Genomic DNA, 19,992 nt, shown 5'->3' on the forward strand with positions numbered 1-19,992 from the left:
ATCCTTCCCCAACATACAACCAGACCGAGAGACACCTAAACTGATGGGTGGACCTCCAAACATCCCTTAGTGCCTGCAAAGATACAGAAGCCAAAACCACCAATTTACCCCTTTAACCACCGAACCCCACGGCGGCAGTGGGCCGGGGAGGGGAGGAGAGGGCGCTCAGAGCCGCTGCCCTCCACTGCCGGCGGCCAAAGGCAAATCCGGAGCTCCCAGCAAACACAGATGCCCCAAACACCTTCCTCCTTGCTCTACCCGCAGCTCGCCGGGCACCTGGGGACGCTGCTAGTCCCTCAGTCCACCGCCAAGAGAAGAACAAGAAACCGATTCTCTTACCTTGTCGCCGCCTCCTCCTCCTCTTGCTGCCGCTGGCGCTTCTGTTAGCTGCTGTCGAGGGAGGGTGAGGGGGGGCTGAGCTCCTCGTGCCCCTCCGGTGGTTAAGTTTATTCCTCTGTTTAGATGGGTGGGGGTTCCTGAGGTGCCCCCCCAGCAGTGGTGGGGTGCACCCAGCCCCAGTACCGAAGGCAATCAGATCCGTCTGCTCCTCAAGATTGCAGTTTGCTCTCTGCCTCTTTTCCCTCCTCCAGTCACCTTTAAATGCATCTTTTACTGCAGTACCACATTATATTTGCAGATCATAAAATCCACCTCTCGCGCGCACCAAGACCGTCCTGACATTACTGTTTTATGACCTTGACTTATTGTGGTCACCTGGATAATATTTAAATCAACGTTATGGTCTCTCACTTACATTAAACCCGCCAAGAGACGTTCTGGAAAGGCTGTAGGGATGAGTCAAACACAAAACACACACATATCCACACACTCAGTGTTTTTGGGGGAGGGGGTGTCGCTTAAAAAAAAAGCCACTAAAAACAAAAAAACCACCCATTTGAGGATTAAGATTCCGGAAATTTATTAGGATTTTTTTTTTCTCCATTAAGGAAGCTACATGCAAAAGATACAACATACAGAATATCTTTAAATAACACAACTCCCAGACAGGGACAGGACAACTTGGGGGGGGGTTGTCTTTACTTTGCTATGTTCTATTTTTAATTTTTTTGTTCTTCTGGATGGAATTTCTGAGATGTTAGTAGATGGGAGATACAGAGTGCTGGGAGGGGGGGAGAAAAGCAGAAAGCAGTACAAATACTTCAAGCAGATTCTCAGAGCCACTGGGAGGGAGAGACACAGGGAGGGTTGAGTCTAGACGCTGGGTGCTATGACAAACACACAAATACTAGGCGAACTTTCAAGACTGTCTATTATTCTAAGAGGGGAAATGCAGCAAGGAGGAGCAATTCTGACTATGCTCTCGGAGGTTACAGGTTACAGACCCTCTCTGGTTGATTCCCCCCTTTCTTTCCCCTATACTCGGGTAGATTCCATCTTAACTTTGCATGGAGAACAGAATGCTGCGTGTGAGTGCGTGGGTGAGTGAGGGGTTGACACACACACCAGCCACACTCCCACCCCATCTTTGAGGGCACACACAACACCCCAAAACCCAGCACCCCGTTTCTCATGCTTTAGGTGGAAGCATCCTCACAGCACGAACCATAGGTCCCTTGGAAGGAGAGTCTGAGGTCTTTGCCTTTTTTTTTGCAGGCGCGTTGCATTTATACTCAGGGAGGGAAAAAAAAATATCACCAGGCACAAAGGGAGGAGGGGCGGGGAAAGGAGAAACGGGGAGGGGGAGGAGATGACGCTGGCTCAGGTGAAATTAAAATTGGAGGTCAGTTCCCGGATCCGATTCTCTCGGTTCATTTTCTTGAGTTTCATTCTGCGATTTTGAAACCAGATTTTGACTTGTCTGTCTGTAAGGTTAATGGTCTTGCTAATCTCCAGGCGGCGCTCTCGCGTCAAATACATATTGAACAGAAATTCTTTCTCCAATTCCAGCGTCTGGTGTTTAGTATAGGGGCACCTCTTCTTCCTTCCGCTCTTTGCTGTCAGCCAATTTCCTGTGGTGTTTTCTGCTTTTATCTCCTCTGTTAAAAATAACATTATTTACATAAGTATCCCTGGAAGAAGCAAGCCCTCCGATGCAGCTTTTGGAAGCCTGCTTGGGGAGAGGGTGGATGAATAAGCACGGAGGAACTACTCTACCCTCACAGGCCTGGGGTGTAGACTTATAGGGAAGAAAGAGAGGAGACTCTTACCCTCAAAGTGTTTACTAAATTTAAATTAGTCAAGCCCACCTTAACCTAACAGATTCTGAAAGCCTCTCCTGATCCTGATGGTTGTCTTAAACCTCTCCAGACTTTTCTTCAACTCTATTCTGCTCCAGATCTCAAAAAATCCAGCCAGACAGAAAAGGCATCTTCAATGCGGTCTACCCCACAGCTTGGAGTCATTTCCTGGAGAGCTTTGACTCCTTTCAACTCTGTGGAGGGATTCTGCCCCTGTCCCTGCAGCCAAAGGCATCTCAGGAGTCCCTGTACTAGGCCCCCAACTCTTATTCCTACCTGAATTGCCACAGGATTGCTGTCTTGTTTGAGCTTCCTTTTGCTACCTCCTTCTCTCCTGGCCATCAGCTTCAGGTATAACTGAGACAGAGAAGTCTGAGTAGCAGGGATCAGGGGCAACAATTTTGGGGCATGCTGAGGGATCCTCAGACAATTTCCCCTGACCAGAGGACTTAAGGTCAAGGAAGGGAGACTCCCTAAGGTATTCCTGTCCCCTAGAGTCTATGGGTAGGTAGATGTGTATGTTTTCAAATACACATGCATATACATCTGTATACACAGGAGGGATATGGATAACTATGCCTGAATATATGAAAAGATGCCATAATGTGTGTATTTCCATTGTCTTATTGTTAGCTTCTCTTCCTAGTAGATATTCCTGCTGAAATGGAACAGCCTTGCTCTTCAGATAATAGAAGAGAACCTAGCCACCTTTTAAAGGGGGGGAATATAGAGTCCAAAGACTAGGGAGCACTTGGTACCTAGCAAATAACTTTGCTGACAGCTCTATGTGCACCCTGCTTCCTCTCTTCCTTATGTCAAGTGAGGATTCTGGGTCCTGGATTTTGTCTGGATTAGTGGTGAGGAGAGTCCCCTAGGGCAACCAGGACACAGCGGGGGGGGGGGATGCAAACTTGAAGTTATAGTCTAGAAAATGTCAATGTCTTTAATTATTCTCCAATCTCTGCACCTGCAACTTCTTGCCAAACTGTTTACAGGCTCTCCACATCTAACTCTGTCCTGTTTATTTTTTTTGGGGGGTTGTTGGGTTTTAAGAGGAGGAAAGAAATTACAAATGGACCTTAGCCCAAAGCTCTCTTTGCCTCTGGCCTGGTGGAAACACCAAAAGGAGTGAAGGAAAAGGCGAGCACAAAGTGCAACCTCTGGATGTTAGTTTGGGATAGAAGGGCTTAGATTATTGGGAGGGGGGACAAGGAGAGAAGGGAGAGTCTATCAAAGTGGGTGTAGTTTGGGTTTAGGAGGTGGACTTGTTAACCTTGACTTTGCTTCTTGGTATAGCTAGGATTAAGTTTTTTTCTACTCCAGTCCAGCTCAGGATTTACAGAAAGGGAATAAAATTAAACCTTTGCATTCTATATGTAACATAACGACATGTGTGTGATATGAGTGCCTCACTCCCTTAAAGTCTCTAAGGACTGATTTACCAAGGCTATCTTTGTACAGCAGACCCAAGAGGGCAAGGCTTTGCCTGCCGTCTCGTGCCAAAAGAGTGCATGTGTATGTGTGAGTGAGTGTGTGAGGAACACAAGAGGTGTGTGTGTGTGAGAGAGAAAGACACAGGTCGCCGGCAGACATATACAAAGCACCACACACCAGGTTCAGGGCACCCTAGACTGATTCATTCTCAATATTTCACCTACTTCTACACCAATGAGCCTCATACACCACCACCAGGAGCCAGTGTCTTGGGGAGCGGGTTTATTCCTCCCCATTGGGTCTTTTCTGGTGTTTTTTGCTCCAACTTTTCAGGGAAAGTCATTGCCCTCAGCATCCCAATCCTGTTCCTGTTTCAAACTCTGCACCCCCCCCCCAGATAGCAGCGAAGGGTCCCGAAAGCCCCCCAGTTACAGAAGAAATGAATCTTGAACCCTGAGCTTGAACTCTGGCTGAATATTCTTTCTTGAACCAAAAATCACAAAGAAATTCAACCAATGCCTCACTCCTTTTCAGGAGTAAACTGCTTGCCACGCACACAGAAAATTTCCAACCACTCATTTGTAAGCTGCTTTCGAAAACCAACGAGAAAAACATAACTAGAAAAACATAACTAGAAAAACATAGAGAAAAGAAAAAAATTCAAAAGATTAAAAAAGAAGAAAAGAAAAAAGAAAAGAAAAGGAAGGAAGGAAAGAAACATTTCCAATGTCCTGATCCAAAGCCATCTTCAAGCCAAGCATCTGGAGGAGGGAGGGATGTGGCGGGCAGCCCTCCACCTCCACCTCTTCCGGCCTCAGCCTCGCTGCCCAAGGCCCCTGCCGAGACAGAAATCGCAGGGGCGCAAACTGTACGCATAAATCGGACCCACAAACAACAAATTGTGTTTCATAGGAAACATTTTTCCAACTAGGAAAATGCACTGAAGAGAAATTACTCATCTCTAAGCCTTCTCTGGTCCCTGGCCCAAAGATCGCCATTTTAAGCTTTTTGTGCGCTTTGACCTGAGCTGGGGACATGAGCCCCCAGGACACCCTCACTGAAAAAGCAAACCAAAGCCATCACGCGCCAAGGAATGGCCACGGGTCTCGTGCAGCAAAAGGTACCCGCAGGCTGCCTGTAATGCTCACCTCCCCCGCCTATGCACGCAAAGGCCGGGCTGGCCTTGCACCTCCACGTCGCCCTTTACCTTCCTCTGCTAAATGACACGCCACCAGCCTGGCGCTCAGCAAACAGGACCCTCAAACCCGGGTCAATTCAGAATCCTCGAGTTCCCTAGGCCTCTCCTCAACCCTCTCTCATCTTCCTGCCCCCAGTCCTGACCATGAAGACCAGTGCCCCCAGCGTCCCAGCCGGCCTGCGGCCCAGGCGGCCTTACCTTTAGCTTCGTTATCCGAGGTGTCTGGGCTGGAGTCTACCGTCTTGGCCCGTTCCTTTTCGCTCTCTGAGGGGCTGCCTTTTGGGCCAGCCAGACTTTGCTCCGTCTTGATCTCATTGGGACTGGGGGTCTGGCTATCGGACTTGGGGGTCTCAGGAAAACTCACTTTGCCCCCAAGCTGAGGCGATTCCAGATGTTCAGCGCGCGGGTTGAGACTGGCCCGCTGCTCAAAGGGGGCTTCGAAGTCGTTGGCCCCGGCACAGTGGGGCGTTTTGTCCAGCGCAGAGTAGCTCGGGCTGGCGCGGTAGTAGCTGGGTACAGGTACCTCGTGCTCCCCAAGGCAGGACTCCGGCAGGGGGTGGGAGTAGAGCGCTGCCTCGGGGCCACTTTTCGCCCGCTTCTCTGCACTGTACATGCAGCAGACATTCTCCTCCTTGACACTAGGTGGGTAGGAGCAGGAGGACAGAGGCCTGCCAACAGGTTGTTCCAGGCGGTAGGCGGCTTTGGGGTCGCCCCAGGAGTCCAGCTGAGAGAGGTACGGGTAGGTGTTGAGGGCCAGGTTGGGGCTGCTGCCCTCGTCCCTCTTGGAAAGCGAGGGCGCGAGCCCGCAGCCCCTCATCACTCCGCAGTTGAAGTCACCCCCAGATTGCATATACATTCCTGCGCTCCGGTTATAGCGCTCTCCTCCTCCCGGCGCAGCCAAGGGCTCCGCGTACGAGTTCGGAGTTACATTGCGAGGGCATGTCATTTTCAGAGAGAGGGGTTTTTAAGGAGCAATACTACAGCGGAGGAGCTGACATCTTTTTTCCCCCATCCGGGAAGGGGGGGGGCGGTTGGTGGGGTGGGAGGAAAAAGAAGGGGAGGGGGGAAATATCAGCTCCATAATTATCCGTGCATTCGGTCCTCACCATGTGACGGCTAGACCAATGGGATTTGAAAATGGCCTTGATGATTCAGACGGCCGTGACGTCAGCGGGGTCAAGTTGTCGGCAGGCGGAGCGCGCAGCGTGGAGTAACAGCGCCACCTAGCAGCTGCCTCGGGGTAGGGGCACGGGAGCCCTTCCTAGCGAACAAAGAAAGTGCCCCCCGGGCTGCAGGGGCGGTGGGGTGGTGATGGAGTGGTGGTGGAGTGGGTGGAGGGACGTGGGGCTGTTCTAGGAAGAGTGGGGCTTGTTTACTAGAGAACCAGCCTGTAGCTCCAGGGGAGAGGGGGATGGAGCGGGGAAACGCAGGAGAGAGTGAGGCAACCAGGGCTCAAAACAGTCAAATTCAAATTAAAAGGTCAAGACAAGATTCAGGTATTCCTTCCCATCTCTTCACCTTCCACTTTCCTCAACTCATACCCCTGCTTCTTCTCTTGGGTTGGGAGCCTGGTGATGCTTTGGGGGAGGGATCTCCAGTGGGCTTAGGGTGGAAGAGAAAGTTAAAGAATCAAAAGCAGGACTAAACTTTCTGCTCTCCTGCCTCCAGTTCCTCCAGCTTGGCCCTTGGGCCTGGGAGCTCCGGACCACCAGTCTTGGAGGTTGGTTGAGCTGCAAGTTCCTTGTGGGGACTAACTGGGAATCTCCAGTGTCTGGAGTGGGCCCTGGAACGGGTCACGGCCATTTAAGGGATTCTGGGCAAAGGAGGATTCCAGTGGAGTTAGGCATCACTGGATGAGGAAGCTGAAGACTAGAGGTACCCTCTCCCCAACCCTGGAGTTGCAGCCTAGGCCCTACTGGTGAACAGCTCCGGCCTCTGGGCTTTGTTTGGCCTTGGAGCTGGTTTGGCAGGGTGTTTTGCTCCATGCCACGGCGGGTGGCTCTTTTTCTGCTTGACCTTGCCCCTACTAAAACAAGGAATATTCCTGGAGAGAAAGTCCGAACCTGCAGGCCTTGGTTGGATTGGAGGAGTGGCGTATGCATTCGGGAAAGGAGCACAAGATTCAACTAAACCTCATCTGAGCAGAGTTCTTTTTAAGCGATTGGTCCGGAAGTATTTTTTAAAGAAGAGGGAGCGGTCTAGTGTGTGTGTGTGTGTGTGTGTGTGTGTGTGTGTGTGTGTGTGTGTGTGTGTTTTACTAAAGGGAAGAAACAGAGGGAAATGTGTGTTTAAAATAGTTCGTTCGATTTCTCCATCACCTTTCTTCCAAAGCGAACTAAACTCTCCACCCCTTCCTCAGGAAACGGAATCCGGAGAATAACTTGTCTTTCCGGTAGTCCCACATTTTTCCCTGGGCAGAGGCTGTGGGCTTTCCATTTTCCGAAGGACCGGAGCCTAGCTGGGAAAGGATTCCTGGGCCGAGCGCACCGGCGTGGATGAGTGAAGAAGCCGGACCGATTCCTGGAGGCCACAGCCAGCTATGATGGAAAAGGACTAAGGAAAGAATTGTGCTCCGAATTCCCACAACCAGGGATGGAGAAGAAGATCCAGGGGTCCCTTTATTCCAGGGGGGAAAAATCAAAAGATCCATGGAGTGTGCGACTTGTTTGCAGGCCGGCAAGGGAGACTTGGAATAATTTTGTTTTCATTTGCAGGGGTCGCCCTGGCTTCAGCCTGGGGGTTATCCAGGGCAAGGTTAGGCTGTTTAGGCCCCAGATCAGACTTGGGACAGTCCCCAGCAGCAGTCAATCTTGGGAGCCATTTGTCCCACTGCCCATCCCGCGGGAAACAGCCGAGACTTTATGGCCACTCTGTTTGTATTATCTGCATAAGTCTTTCCCCACGAGTTTGATCGAAACCGTTCCCTTTTACGAGGACCCAAAGAAAATTTCCCGTCATATTTATCAGCTGGGGATAAAAATTTAGTATGGGAACTGATATTTCCTCATTTATGGGACGATGAAATTAAAGACCAAAGCAATTGAGAATTATATGGCTTTGGGGGGTTCCCTCCCCCTCTCTCACGTCTCTTTTATTTTCCTCCATGGTGTGCCTGTCCCTGGAGTCTGTCCTCTCAAAACCCTGCCCTTGTCCCTTGTTTTGGAGTCTGGTAGGGCCCTTTTCTCCAACAGCCAGGTGAGGCTAGACTACCTCAGCTCTTCCTAGCTTTTATTCCAGTGATAGCAGCTGGGGAAGGACAGTGTCTCCATCTAAGACACGCTGTGCTGGCTGGATAGAAGGTTTCGAGGGAGGGAAGCGCTTTGCAGGGGACAGTGGGATTAGAACCCAGCCTGAGAGGAAATAGTGAGAGTCAGAAAAGGATCAAGTCGACAAATTCTAGAATAATCTTCAAACAACACACCCCCAGACAGAAACTCAGTAGCTATCAAGAGAGAAGCAAAGTCATTCAGCTTCTAGGCCTCTCTCCCCTACCAGCTAGACGACCCCCCCCCATCCCAAGCTCACCTCCAACCTCAGCCATGAGAGGGAAGGGAGTTGATTCAGGATTCTTACCATTATTAGTGGAAATAATACCCTCAGGAGACAAGCTTCCTGCTTCAACTCCCACCTCCTCACAAGAACAAATAGTGTTTAAAGTTGAAATAATTAGAAGTATGATAAACACGGCCCATTAATGAAACAAGAAATCAAATTCATCAGCCTAAGTGGGACCCCCGTTGGGACAAATGTTTGCCTCTAATTACTCAAGATAAACGAAAACCCAGCGCTGTTAAGCAAGAACCCGCTGGCTTTCTCGGACGCAGACGTGAATAACTTGTTTGCTTTTCCAAGACTTTGGGATCTGTCTTGAAGGAGGTAAAAGATTTAAAAAAAAAGAAGTGAAAGCGAGGGCCCGGATAGAGAGCATTTGTGTGAGTCCAGGAAAGTCTTGTCTAGCCTGGGTCCCAAGCCCTGCCCCCTTGGGCTCGCCTTTCCTGAGGCCACGAGCAAAGGCAGCTTCCGTCCTATTGTCCGGGCCTGGCGTTCAAAGGCATGTGTGCCGCCTCAGCCACCCAGTCTGCTGCCACTGCCAGGCGCCCACTGGCCTTACCCAAAGGGCACCCTTGGCCACTGGATTGGGTCCCAGGGGAAGTCTGTGTTGCTGAAGTCACCCCTATACGTTCCTTTTTTAGGTTATCTCCTGAAGTTCCCCCAATGCAGAGAGCCCTGCACCTAAGCCTCACTCTGGGTCTCCCCCTTTTCTTACCTCACGAGGAAGTGAAAATTCCGGGGGCTGCAGGTCAAAGCGGGGCTCAGGCTGTTCTTATGTCTCAATAATCCCACCCGCCCTAAGAGAAAGGACCAGGCCCCTTTTGCTCTTCCCGCCGGGTATCCAGACACTGAAGGACAGCCCTGCTGAGCTGGACTGGGCCGCCTGGGCCTCCTGCGGTCTTTGGGTCGGCGTGCAAAGGAGCAGAAGAGGATTCAGGGGTTCCTGGCTGGCTCCAGAAGGGCCCGGCAGTTCTTCTGGGGCAGATACCCTAAGGGTCCCTGTGCATGGATAGGAATGAGGCTGAGCTCTTTTCGGCTGAAGCCCTCAAATCGCCCCAGAAGCACCCTGTTTTCTCCTCTGAAAATTGACGGAGTTTCCCAGAGAGATTAAGGATGATCTTGGGAATTCTGAAGATGATGAGAAAGGAGGAAGAGTGTATTTCCTTTTGGAATAAAAATAATTAAATACAGTTTTTTTTTAAATGTGCATACTGAAATCTCTTCAAGCAAAAACAGAAAACAAAATCACACCATTGGCTGCTGGGATTTTCTTCTTGTTTTGGAGGCCGCGATTAATGGTTCTTTTCCCAAATCTTGAAGGAACAATTCGCTTTTCTTCTAGAGCACCAAGCTCTGCCCCACTTGAATTGAGAGCAGGGAAACTCCAAGCAAAATGTGGAATGCTCAGAGGTTCAGAGGGAAAAGGTTTCAAGCAGGTAAAGGAGGTGAGAGGCTGAGGACGGATAAAGAAAGGGCTTCTGTTCTACTTCGGATTTTGCAGTCACCCGGGCGGGCAGCGCCGGCCGCGGACTCGTTCTCACATCTAGACACTGTTACACACACTTGCACCCAGAGGCTGTCGAGTATAGCGTCTATCCGCATGTCCAGCTTGCATTTAATTGCATGTACACAGCCTCAAATATTCACTTCTACCCAAAATGCTTCCTGCGATCCTTGAATCCTGAAGTTCGCTATCCCGCGTCAGACCGACTGCTCCCCGGCCCTTCTAAAACCAGTTATTTAACCTGGCCTATGGAATCGAAACCAGACCGCACAGACCTCAGAGAGAAGCCTTGGGAGGAGGAGCCCAAAGGGAGGAGGTCTTGGGGGGAAGGCCCTGGTCCCCACTTTAATGGTTTGTTTCTGAGTTGCCTCCATAGGTCAGATTTCCAGTCAGTGTAGACTGGTTGGGCTGCTTTGCTCCTGAGGGTAAAAAAACAGGATCCTCCTTCACCAGCTAAATTTCTTTTTGAAGTTTTTGTTCCTTCTGTTTTCTTTTCTTCCTTCCTTTCTCTCCTTTCTTTTCCATCTTCCCTCTTTCTCTTCGTTATTTTCTTCTCCCTTTTCCCTCTGTAATTTTCCTTTATTTTTTCCCCAAGACTAATTTGTTGTCTTGTTTCCTTCCTTTTTTTCTTCTTTCTTTATTATAACTTTATCCTTTGCTTTCTTCAATTCCTTCCTGCCCCTCAACTTTTAATCCCCCCCCCCCGCCACACACACCCCGGCTTACTTATTTTTCTCTGTTATGCTGGGTTTTGTGAGTAGGAAAATGATGGGCTGGATCCATGCCTCCCCATTCTAGTTGCTCCAGTTTGAAGTTGACCTTCTGCCTTCAGCCTCAGCCCAGCTCCTCACAAGGCGAAGTGTACAACAGTCAGCCAGCAGAGGTGGCCAGGCCTCAGAGTCGCCATTAGAGGGAAGGGATTGCGGACTCAGAGGCACCTCCCCACCAATACCAAAGGCTCCTTGAGATGCCAGGCTCCAGGGGTCCCATCTTCATTTCCACCCCACTAAGAAGAAACTTGGTCCTCGAGACTCATAATTAGAGAAAAGTTCCCTTATCTTTGTTCTGACTCCAGAACTGAGCAATAACTAAAGTTGAGCCTGTGTGTGCTCTCAGCACTATAGTTAGAAGTGAGAGAGTGAGCAGCATCTGCCAGTTACAGGTAGAAGGCAGGTCCAAAGGGTTATATGTAAGTTGGCATTCGAGGCCATGTCCCTACATAAGTACTTTTGTTCTAGGTAGAGGACTCAGGAGAACTGGAGCCCTCTGGGCCGCTGTCTACTTGGATTCTGTAACAACTGCAACCTCTAGGCAAAAATTTCCTGGTAGTTTGATTTTTTTTTCCTTAAGCCCCAAAGGGCTGTGTGTGCAAAAGCCCCAACCCCCAAATTAGGGGTTTGAACCAGGATTATATGACTTCTCTACTCCAAGAAGTGGGTAGAAGGGGTGTGTGTGTGTGAGAGAGAGAGAGACAGACAGACAGACAGACAGACAGACAGACAGACAGACACAGAGAAAATAGAGCCTACAACAAAACAGGCTAAAATGGGGGAAGGCTTGTCATACTGCTGACATTTTACAAATTCTGTGGATCTATAAATAGTGCATCTCATGCATGGCGGATAGGGCTCTCCTGAATACCTGCAGCTTCTGTTTGCAGGTAGTTCCCCAAAGCCAGGTCCAGGGTAGACCCCAGAAGGGATTGACCTGACTTTCAAGCCTTTTTGTCTTCAGCAAAGAAAACTACCCCGACACACATGATGAAGCCCCAGGGCTCATCTTTCTCTCCTTCTCAAGGATTCCATCCTGTGTCAAGACCTAAACTAAGTTTTCTTTTTTTTCTTCAAGGAGGGGGAATCTTGTAAAACTTTTATGCCAAACAAAGTTATAAAAACTTCCAGGGCGTTGCCTTTTCTACAGGTTTATATGAATAATAAAGAGTGCAGTCGCGTGCACACTATACTGGCCAGCTCTGGGCAGGGAAGGCTTACTAAACAGCATTATCCACCCTTAAGGCACCAGGAAAACCTCAGGGCTACCCACTTCAGGGAATATTGGCCTGGAGAGGAATTGTCCTACAGATTCCTACGGGGGCGAGGGGCGGGAGGGTTGGGGTAGTGCCCTTGACTCCCTTGAAGTTCAAAGTTCTCCTTTGCCTTTTTGAGGAAAGGCCTCTCTTCTGTCAGCCCTCTCAAGAAATGAGCTCCGGGTAGTTCCTTCCCTTCTGGTTAACTGATTATGGGTAACTCCAGCTCTCTTCACTTTCAGCCACCTGGTCTGCACCTTTTATCCCCACCCCACCCCCCAGCAAAGCTTTCCAGTCTTTGTATCTGGGAGACCTAGAACCCAGGGGCTTGCTCTCAGAGTTGGAGTGGTAGGCCCACCTTCACGGCTCCTCTGCTTTGCATTTTCCCCAGCCACCTAGGGTCTGAGTGACAAAGAAACTCCAAATCCAAAGCTACCTCCAGCCCCTTTCTCATTTCAAACACCCCTGACTCCCCTTGCACCCCCAAAGCCCATAGTGGAAAGGGGGTGGGGCCCAGAGAGCTCTCTCAGCCCACACCACTTAATACCCTTGTAAACTCCCACGTGCGCTATAAACTTGGATTTTTACAACCAACATTCCTCCTTTAGCTCCAGGAAACTTTGAACTCGGCCTCTGGTTTATTTACTTGGGGGGTGGGGAGTTGGGAGCTGAGAAAGGCTGGAGGAAAAGAGGGAAAACGTGGGGCAAAGGGATGATGGGGTGGGGGGTCTGGGGTGTGTTGGAAGAGCCAAGACCATCCACTGGGGGTTTGTTTACTGTTTAGGACGGAAGCATTTTCTAACACAAGCCAGACTGGGTCGTTAAGGGCGAAATGAAACTGGGTTTAGAGGCTCGGGACGCTTTATGGCGGCGTCTAGACTGCGATCTTTTGTTCCAGGGCAGCGTTGCGGCTGGAGGGGATTACCCCAAGGGGGTTGAGCCCAGAGTGCCCCTGCCAGCAAGGGGGGTTGGACATCCCAGGAGTTTGAAGGTGGGTTTGCTTGGGGGCCAGAGAACCTCTTTTTTCTTTTTTTTTTTTAAGGTCGCCACAGAATGTCAGGTTCTTGGGTTCAGATCACACAAGCCTTTGTTTTTCTTTCATGATAACTCCCCTCTCATCCTTTAGAAATCTCTTTTGGAGGAGAGATTCTTTTCTGGGCTGTGTATTTGTGGGAAAGTAATAACTGCAAGTTTTAAATATTTTTCTCTAAAATCAGGAGTCCTTGGATGCTAGTAGTTTCCTTTTAAAACCGGTTTGTTCTGTGGCTGACTATTGTTAAGCACAAATATGGCCGGCATGCTAACAGTCCCTGGTATAGCTGGATATAGTGGATAAACGTCACATCTCAAGAAAATCCCTCCTCTCATGCACACACAGAGGACCCTCAGTTGTATTCCTGTCTACATTCATTAAATACTGACAGTGTTCACACACCAGGAGGACATAAGCTATGTGCATCAGGTCACATTTGTTCCATGCAGACAAAAGTGCACAACCACACTACTTACTCCTCATGTGCACATATAAAGACACTGCCTTGAATGATAAAATTTTTGTGGGTGAGCACATGAAAGACTGTGAGCCACAATACACCTAAGTTGGCAAATCTCAAAGAGCCACACTTAAAAATGAGAGATTCAGATACCTAAGCTACAGGAATCCCTGTCATCCAAACAGAGAGCAGTGTCTGTACTTAAGACCCAGGGTGCTCTCTCCTTCCATCCAACAATGCATCATGAATGAAAACATTTTCTTGGAATTCCATAGGATAGAAAGACAGAAGGAAGATGAGAGCTGGTCCTGAATCTCTTACCTCAAATAGCAAATTCTGAAGAGATGGATGAATGTCCTTACTGAAAGAACTAAAGGGATTAGTTAACTTTCCACAGAAGAAACACATGCAGAAAGTACAGACTGGGGTAAAGACTGCCCCCATAAGTCACCTCCTTCCCCAGTGACCTTCTCATTGCTGATCCCTACAAAACACATCTCTTGGGCTTTTGACTCGGGGACACCCAATGTATAAAAGTCAGGGTGGCCCCAGCCTAGGCATCTGGTTCTGTCCAGAGGAGCTTGACCATTTGGGCCAAAGGGGAAGGGGAAGAGGAAGGGGATGGGCCTCACCTCCTTCCCACCCCTAGAGGCTGTGAAAAAGATAGGGAGGGCTGGTTTGTCCTCCTCTCCCTCCTTCCTTTAAAACTGTATATTTAAATTCCAGTGAGAGAGAGAGAGAGAGAGAGAGAGAGAGAGAGAGAGAGAGAGAGAGCCCTACCCTAAGCCCTACATATTTGACCACGACAGACGGAGACATCTGGCAGGAGGGCGGTGGAGCCAAGAAAATTCCTATAAATTTAAATTTGATGATGGTTACAATTAACTCCACAACAAACGTGTACTTAAACAGAAAGCGTTGCTGGGCATTTGGACGCAGCTCGAGTTGCACGTGAGAAAAGGAGCTTAGGACTAACCATAGACTGTCCTCTGCTCCAGAGCTGGAGCAGTCTTTGGCCACCTCGTGCTCCTGCCCGTGGAGCTGAGCACCAGTGTCCCAAGCACTGGCCTGCCTCACCTCAGAATGCCTGGTTCTCACCAGCAGACTGTCCTAACTGTAGCAGCCTCCTCCTCCTCCTCCTCCTCCTCCTCCTCCTCCTCCTCCTCCACCACCACCACCACCTCTGCTGTCTTAGGAGCGCAGGGGGTTTTAAGAGGAGAGGGGTTAATAAAAAGGTCAAATAAAATCATAATATTGAACAGAATGAAATATCTTTATTTGCCACCAAAAGAATTCACAGCAATCCCTCTGAGACAGGAGTAGGGTGGGGATCGCACATTTACACACGCACTCACGCACATGGACGGTTAGAATCTCACTCCGGTTCAGCCTCCCCCTTCCTCTCCAGGTAGAGAGGCTTATGAAATTTATTTACAAAAATTCAGGCCCCAGCTAGGGAGAGGTGCCCAACCTCATTTTCCTATGCCTCCTCCACCCCAGTCTTGTTTCTTTTTAAGGAGGTAACAACTGCATAGACTGGCAATAAATCTGGGGGGACACTGCTTGGGAAAAGGTTAGGACACCTCAATGCACCAGTTAGGAGTTTTCAAAAGAGGGCTCTACACGTTTAGGGTGAGAACAACTAGGCTCAGGCGGGGCCAGGCTCAGACGGAGGTAGGATTTGGACTTTGCACACCTAACACCAGGGCAAAGGTACAGGAATTTCACAGCAAGGCAGGATCACATTTAGCAGTCCCCTAACCGAGGGGTAAGGTGGGGTGGGGGCGGGGAGCCCGGGAGGTCTCGCAGACAAGGTGGCTCAGCGGATCTTTTCACTTGGGCTAGGGAAGGCTTGGAGTTCAAGGATTGTTCGGCTCTGGCGCCCACTGTGCTCGCCCCTCCCCTCACCCAGTCGGAGCAGCAAGACTTTGTTGCAAGGTGTATTTTCTTTTAAATAAACAGTCTTGGGGCCTTGGCGCCAACAGGGTCCACTAGCCACGGGTCAGACACTTCCCTCGCTCCTTTTTCCACGCGGGGTCTCTGTCCCTACAGTGAATTAGACCCGAGGCGAAGGAGGTTCTGGGAGGAAGTGCCAGTAACGGCAGTGGGGGGCCAGCCCTGGCCACAGTCCAGTTTTCCACCCGCGGAAAAAAAGACGACTTAGAAAATAAAATAAAAATAAAATAAAATAAATTTTCCCCTTTCCCCCTCCCCCCACCCCAAAGGGCTAGGTCTGCAGTTACAGCAGCGGATTTCCTGAAAAATACTGCAGCCGGTCTCTGCTCAGTTTTTTTTCTTTCATCCTTCTGTTCTGAAACCAAATTTTCACTTGTCGGTCAGTCAGGTTCAGCATCCGGGACAGCTGCAGCCGCTTCTCTTTGTTGATGTACACGTTGAAGAAAAACTCTCGCTCCAGTTCCCGGATCTGGAATTTCGAATAAGGGCAGCGCTTCTTGCGGGTGCGGGGGGCGTCTGGAGGGAAGGGAGGGGGCAAGTGCGAGGAGAGGGGAGAGAGACACGTGAGACCCCAGGCGACCCCAGCGGACCCCAGCCGCTGATCGCTCAGCGGCACGGCTACCAGTCCCGCCGCCGGGCAACCCTCCCCCTAGGCCGGCGGCTCTTCTTCCGTAGCCGCTTCGCTGGGGCAAGCCTCGATCCCACTGCCAGGTCTGGCTTAGACCACTGAGAGTCTGGTGCCCCCTGCCCCTCAGGCAGAGCCCTAGCTGACAGGGTCTGCGGGTGGAGGAAAGCCTGCCTGGGCCACGTGCTTTCCCTGGGGGTGCTCTGCCTGCTTCTCGGTGCTGCCCTTGCCCCTTCCCAGTGGCCCTCCTAATGCTTCTGCAAATCCATGATACCCCTCCTCCAGAAATCCAAGAGAACCGCGGAGAATCGGCGCGAAGGAGTGAGTTCAGGCGAGAGCAGTGGAGAATCCAGGCAGGAAACCAGCGAGGAGAGGTAGCTGGACACCCCGGAGCCTCCTGCCAGGCCCTGGCGCCCCGGGACGCCCCGCCGTCTGCCTGCCGGGCTAAGCACACTGCCTGGCTGGGCCTGCCCAGAGGCCAGAGACCCTGGAGAGCCATTGACACCCTCAGCGCAGAGGAACTCCGATCTTTCCCCCACTCCCCTATCACCGCCAGACCCCGGTTTGCCCGGATTTAGACCCATAAGAGCACGTAATTTGAGCATTTTTTAAAAAGTCGTTTTAAAAAGAAGCGGAGCGGCCTTAGAGCGCCTCTCTGGGTTCCAGTCCTGCCGCTGTCGCTTCTGTCCCTTACCTCTCCCCCTCTCTGGGTTTCTCCCGGTCTGTCCCTCGCCCTCCCCTTTCCCCCCCTCCACCCCTCCCCTCCCTCCCAACCCCCCGGCAGCCCGTCTCCCCATCCTTTCTTAAACGCTCCTCTAAGTTCACGATCAAAGTTAATATCGCCCGCAATGGTGGCACTTTTAAAAATTTCACAGACCGAGGGAGATAACGGAGGAGGGGGGCTCACCCGGCTTTTCCAAAGAGCCCCTTTCCCTCCCTCCCCACCCCTTCTCCATCGTAAAAAGTCGAGTCGTTGGGAGAGAGGGCTTTGTAGGTTATAATAAAATCCTTTGAATGCTTATAAAACTCCACATAAAATCGGACTGACCCAAAACACGAGGCTGTCCGCGCTCCCCTGGCCTCCCCCCCTACTCCAGCCCTCCCTCTCCGCTCCCTCCCTCGCTGCCCTCGGGTTCCCGGCCGCTGCTACCTACTGGGGGCGGCTCCCTTGGCCGGCTCCTTGGTCGCTGAGTGGGCAGAACCAGACGAGCTGGGATTCGTGTTCTCCTCCTCGGCCTCGGCCTCAGCACCGGCCTCTGCCCGGGACGCTAGTCCCGAGGCCGGGGGCGCCTCAGGCTCCCCCTTGGCCTCGCCCTTGCCGGAGCAGGGGGGCTCGGCGGGCGCGTCTCCGCCACCGCAGTAGGCGTTGTCGAAGAAGCGGTCGAAGGCTTGGGGCAAGACGCTGTTCTTGTTGACTGAGGAGTAGAAGCCTGCGGGGGCCGCGTGCGGGGCGCTGGGGTGGTGGTGGCCGCCGTAGGAGCCTTCATTTTTCATGAGGATCTCAGTGACTGTGGAAGGAGGCAGGCACTCCCGGTGCATAAGCTCGTCGGCCGCCGCATAGCAAGACGAGTAGCTGTTCCGATGGTGCCACTTGCCGGACGGCTCCAGGCCATAGGAGACCTCCCGGACTGGGGGCACCTGGGCTGAGTAGGGATAGGAGATCTGACGAGAGGGGGCCTGGGGCAGGAAGGAGGAGACGGTGGAGAACTCTGGCACGTAGTAAGTGCAACTGGGCAGATAGAGGTTGGAGGCGCAGCTCCCTCGCTCGCCGAAGTCAGCACCCCTCTCCTTGCGCGAAGGCGAGCAGAAGTTGCCCAGGTTGACCGAGTTAAACATCGTTCTCTTCTCCTGACTGCTCCGGATGGAGGTTTTGGACCCGGTCTAGCGAGGGGGGAAATTTTGGGAAGGCGAGATGACGCGTTATCCGTCTTAGTCTCTCTCCCCGAGCACGTGATCCAAAGTAGATATTGTCATATATCAGTTCGGAGCACTTCGCAGACGTAGGAGGGGTTCTCTCTTAGGTAAGATCGGGGACGTTCAGGCGATTGGTTTGCAAACACCGCAGAAACATTATGAAAATCAATTGCAGATTTGTATTCGTTTTTCTCTCGTCACTCCCCTCCTCTCCATTCCATAGAGCGAGCAAAGGAGGAGAGAGAGAGGGTTGGGGTGGGGTGGGCGGTGGGATGGGCGGGGGCGGTGGCTGGGAGGGGGTAATTGTATTTTTTTCCTAGCTGCTGCTCCCCCCACCCCCCAGGATTGGGGGAAGGAGGAGAGCTTTCCGTTTAGGGGTCTGGCCTCCTCCTTATGATCCGCTGGGTGAAGAGGAAGGACTTTTTCCTACCTGATTTCCCCAGGAATATTGAATCCTTCTCCTCAAGTCTCAGGGACTCTTATCCCCTCTACCTGAAGAATCAGCTCCTGTTTACAAGAGTTTGAAGAAGTCCTTTAGATTATTTTCCTGGCCAGAGCCAGGTGAGCTCCCTTATAGGACAGGTTCCCAAGAAGAGTATCTGAAGTTTCCCAAAGGTGAGGCAGCCAGGCTGTGAGCCAATGTCCCAACTTTGCCTAGCTTGCTGTGCTGCCGCTGGCTAGGGACTCCTATTAGTCATAAACCAGTGGTGAGCAGCGAGCCAGCCGCCCAGCCGGTGCCTGGCGAAGTCTGGGAAAAACCTTCTCTAATGTTGTGTTAAATATTTAGTATGAGAGAGTGGCCCTGGGTGAATATTTCATGCCTGACTTTATTGTCAATCAATGTGCAGAAAGCTACATCCACTGTGGATTTTAAAATCCCAAACCCCAAAGAAAAAGATTAGAATGAGAGTCATCTATCTTCTCTATCTGGGGCCCTTCTAGTTGGGAGCTCAGCTTCAGCTAATGGGCTGAAAAGAAGCCTGGCATTAGGGTCCACTGTTAAGGCAACTAAATTGGGGGGGGGGTCCTTTTTTTAAAAAAATGATTTTGGGAGCTTGGGGGGCAGAGAGGCCGGGTGTCTATCTCTAGTATCAATCAACAAGACAGTGGAATAAAACTGTGGTCCCACTGTGGGCAGGGTGGGGCCAGAAGTCCCCAGCGCCCCTCATTGCTTCTTTTCTCTGCCTCCTCCCTGCTTCTCAGTCCAACCCTGCCCTCCCTCAAGTCTGTAAGCCTCCTTCCTGGACTGCTGTGTCCAGAGGGGGATACTCAGTGATTCTGCCCTCCCTAGCCTCCCATCCCTTTGGCCATTACAGCACACATCTGGGCAGCTGAAAATAACTTTATTGAAAGGTTCTGGACTGGGTCCATGGGGCCAGGACAGCTGGCAGAAGCAGAAAGTAACGGTAACTTTGGTCCTAAGAAGGAGCTATCAGGACAGAACTGTTAATGGAGAAGAGTGAAGCCCCCCGCCCCCAGCAACTCAGCTCTGTACTCTCAGGGAAAATCAAAGGTTGTTCAAACTATCTTTGCATCCTTAAGGCTGGCTTCAAATAGGCTTTCCTCTTTAAAGTGTTTGATTTGATTTTCTTTGTTGAAGGGCGAGGCACTGAAATCCTTAACCAGACAGGGAAAATACAAAAATAGTTAGCTTATTTCCAAATATATCTCCCCAAACCCTCTCTTCCTTAACTCTTCTACCTGTCCAAATTTACCCACTCTTTAGAATAATACTTGGTGGAATCTGCCTCCACCACAATGGGTCTCATTCTGGTGTGTGTATGGGGGGAGTGTGTCCTGAAATACTGCAGAAGAGACCTCCAGTGTCAGCTCTTAGTGCTAGGCATTGCTTCTTGGACTTAATAGTCTTGGCCAGATCTTAACTGAAGGCAGATAACTAGACTGGGTTATCTCCGTAGAGAGGGGGCCAGAAACAGAAGAATCTGTTGCACTTTCCTTCCCTTTAGTCTTTTTTTTATAGGAGGAGCTGGGGGCAACATTTTTAATTATAATGGTGGGGGAACTATGGACTGTGGCTTTTATGGGGTTTGCACTGACCTCATTAAACTTGAGTTTACTGGAGGCAAAATGC

At 50.9% G+C, this 19,992-nt stretch overlaps 2 protein-coding genes and 1 long non-coding RNA gene across 3 annotated transcripts; 1 reads left to right on the forward strand and 2 right to left on the reverse strand.

Moving 5' to 3' along the window:
* Nucleotides 1–894: 894 nt before the first annotated feature.
* Hoxc10 (homeobox C10) lies at nt 895–7,014 on the reverse strand. The gene is made up of 2 exons (XM_028874353.2): nt 5,029–7,014; nt 895–1,997 (listed from the first exon to the last, which is right to left on the reverse strand). Exons 1-2 carry the CDS (start codon nt 5,774–5,776, stop codon nt 1,720–1,722), a joined length of 1,026 nt encoding a protein of 341 aa, XP_028730186.1. The 5' UTR covers nt 5,777–7,014; the 3' UTR covers nt 895–1,719.
* On the forward strand, nt 6,148–7,877 carry LOC119086334. The gene is made up of 3 exons (XR_005089582.1): nt 6,148–6,326; nt 6,499–6,550; nt 7,190–7,877. It is a non-coding gene; the product is annotated as an uncharacterized LOC119086334 (long non-coding RNA).
* A 6,782-nt stretch (nt 7,878–14,659) lies between these two features.
* Hoxc11 (homeobox C11) lies at nt 14,660–18,011 on the reverse strand. The gene is made up of 2 exons (XM_028874354.2): nt 17,141–18,011; nt 14,660–15,877 (listed from the first exon to the last, which is right to left on the reverse strand). Exons 1-2 carry the CDS (start codon nt 17,820–17,822, stop codon nt 15,645–15,647), a joined length of 915 nt encoding a protein of 304 aa, XP_028730187.1. The 5' UTR covers nt 17,823–18,011; the 3' UTR covers nt 14,660–15,644.
* Nucleotides 18,012–19,992: the final 1,981 nt, after the last annotated feature.

Source organism: Peromyscus leucopus, chromosome 20 (assembly GCF_004664715.2).
Source record: "Peromyscus leucopus breed LL Stock chromosome 20, UCI_PerLeu_2.1, whole genome shotgun sequence".
In the NCBI taxonomy this organism is placed as follows: Eukaryota; Metazoa; Chordata; class Mammalia; order Rodentia; family Cricetidae; genus Peromyscus; species Peromyscus leucopus.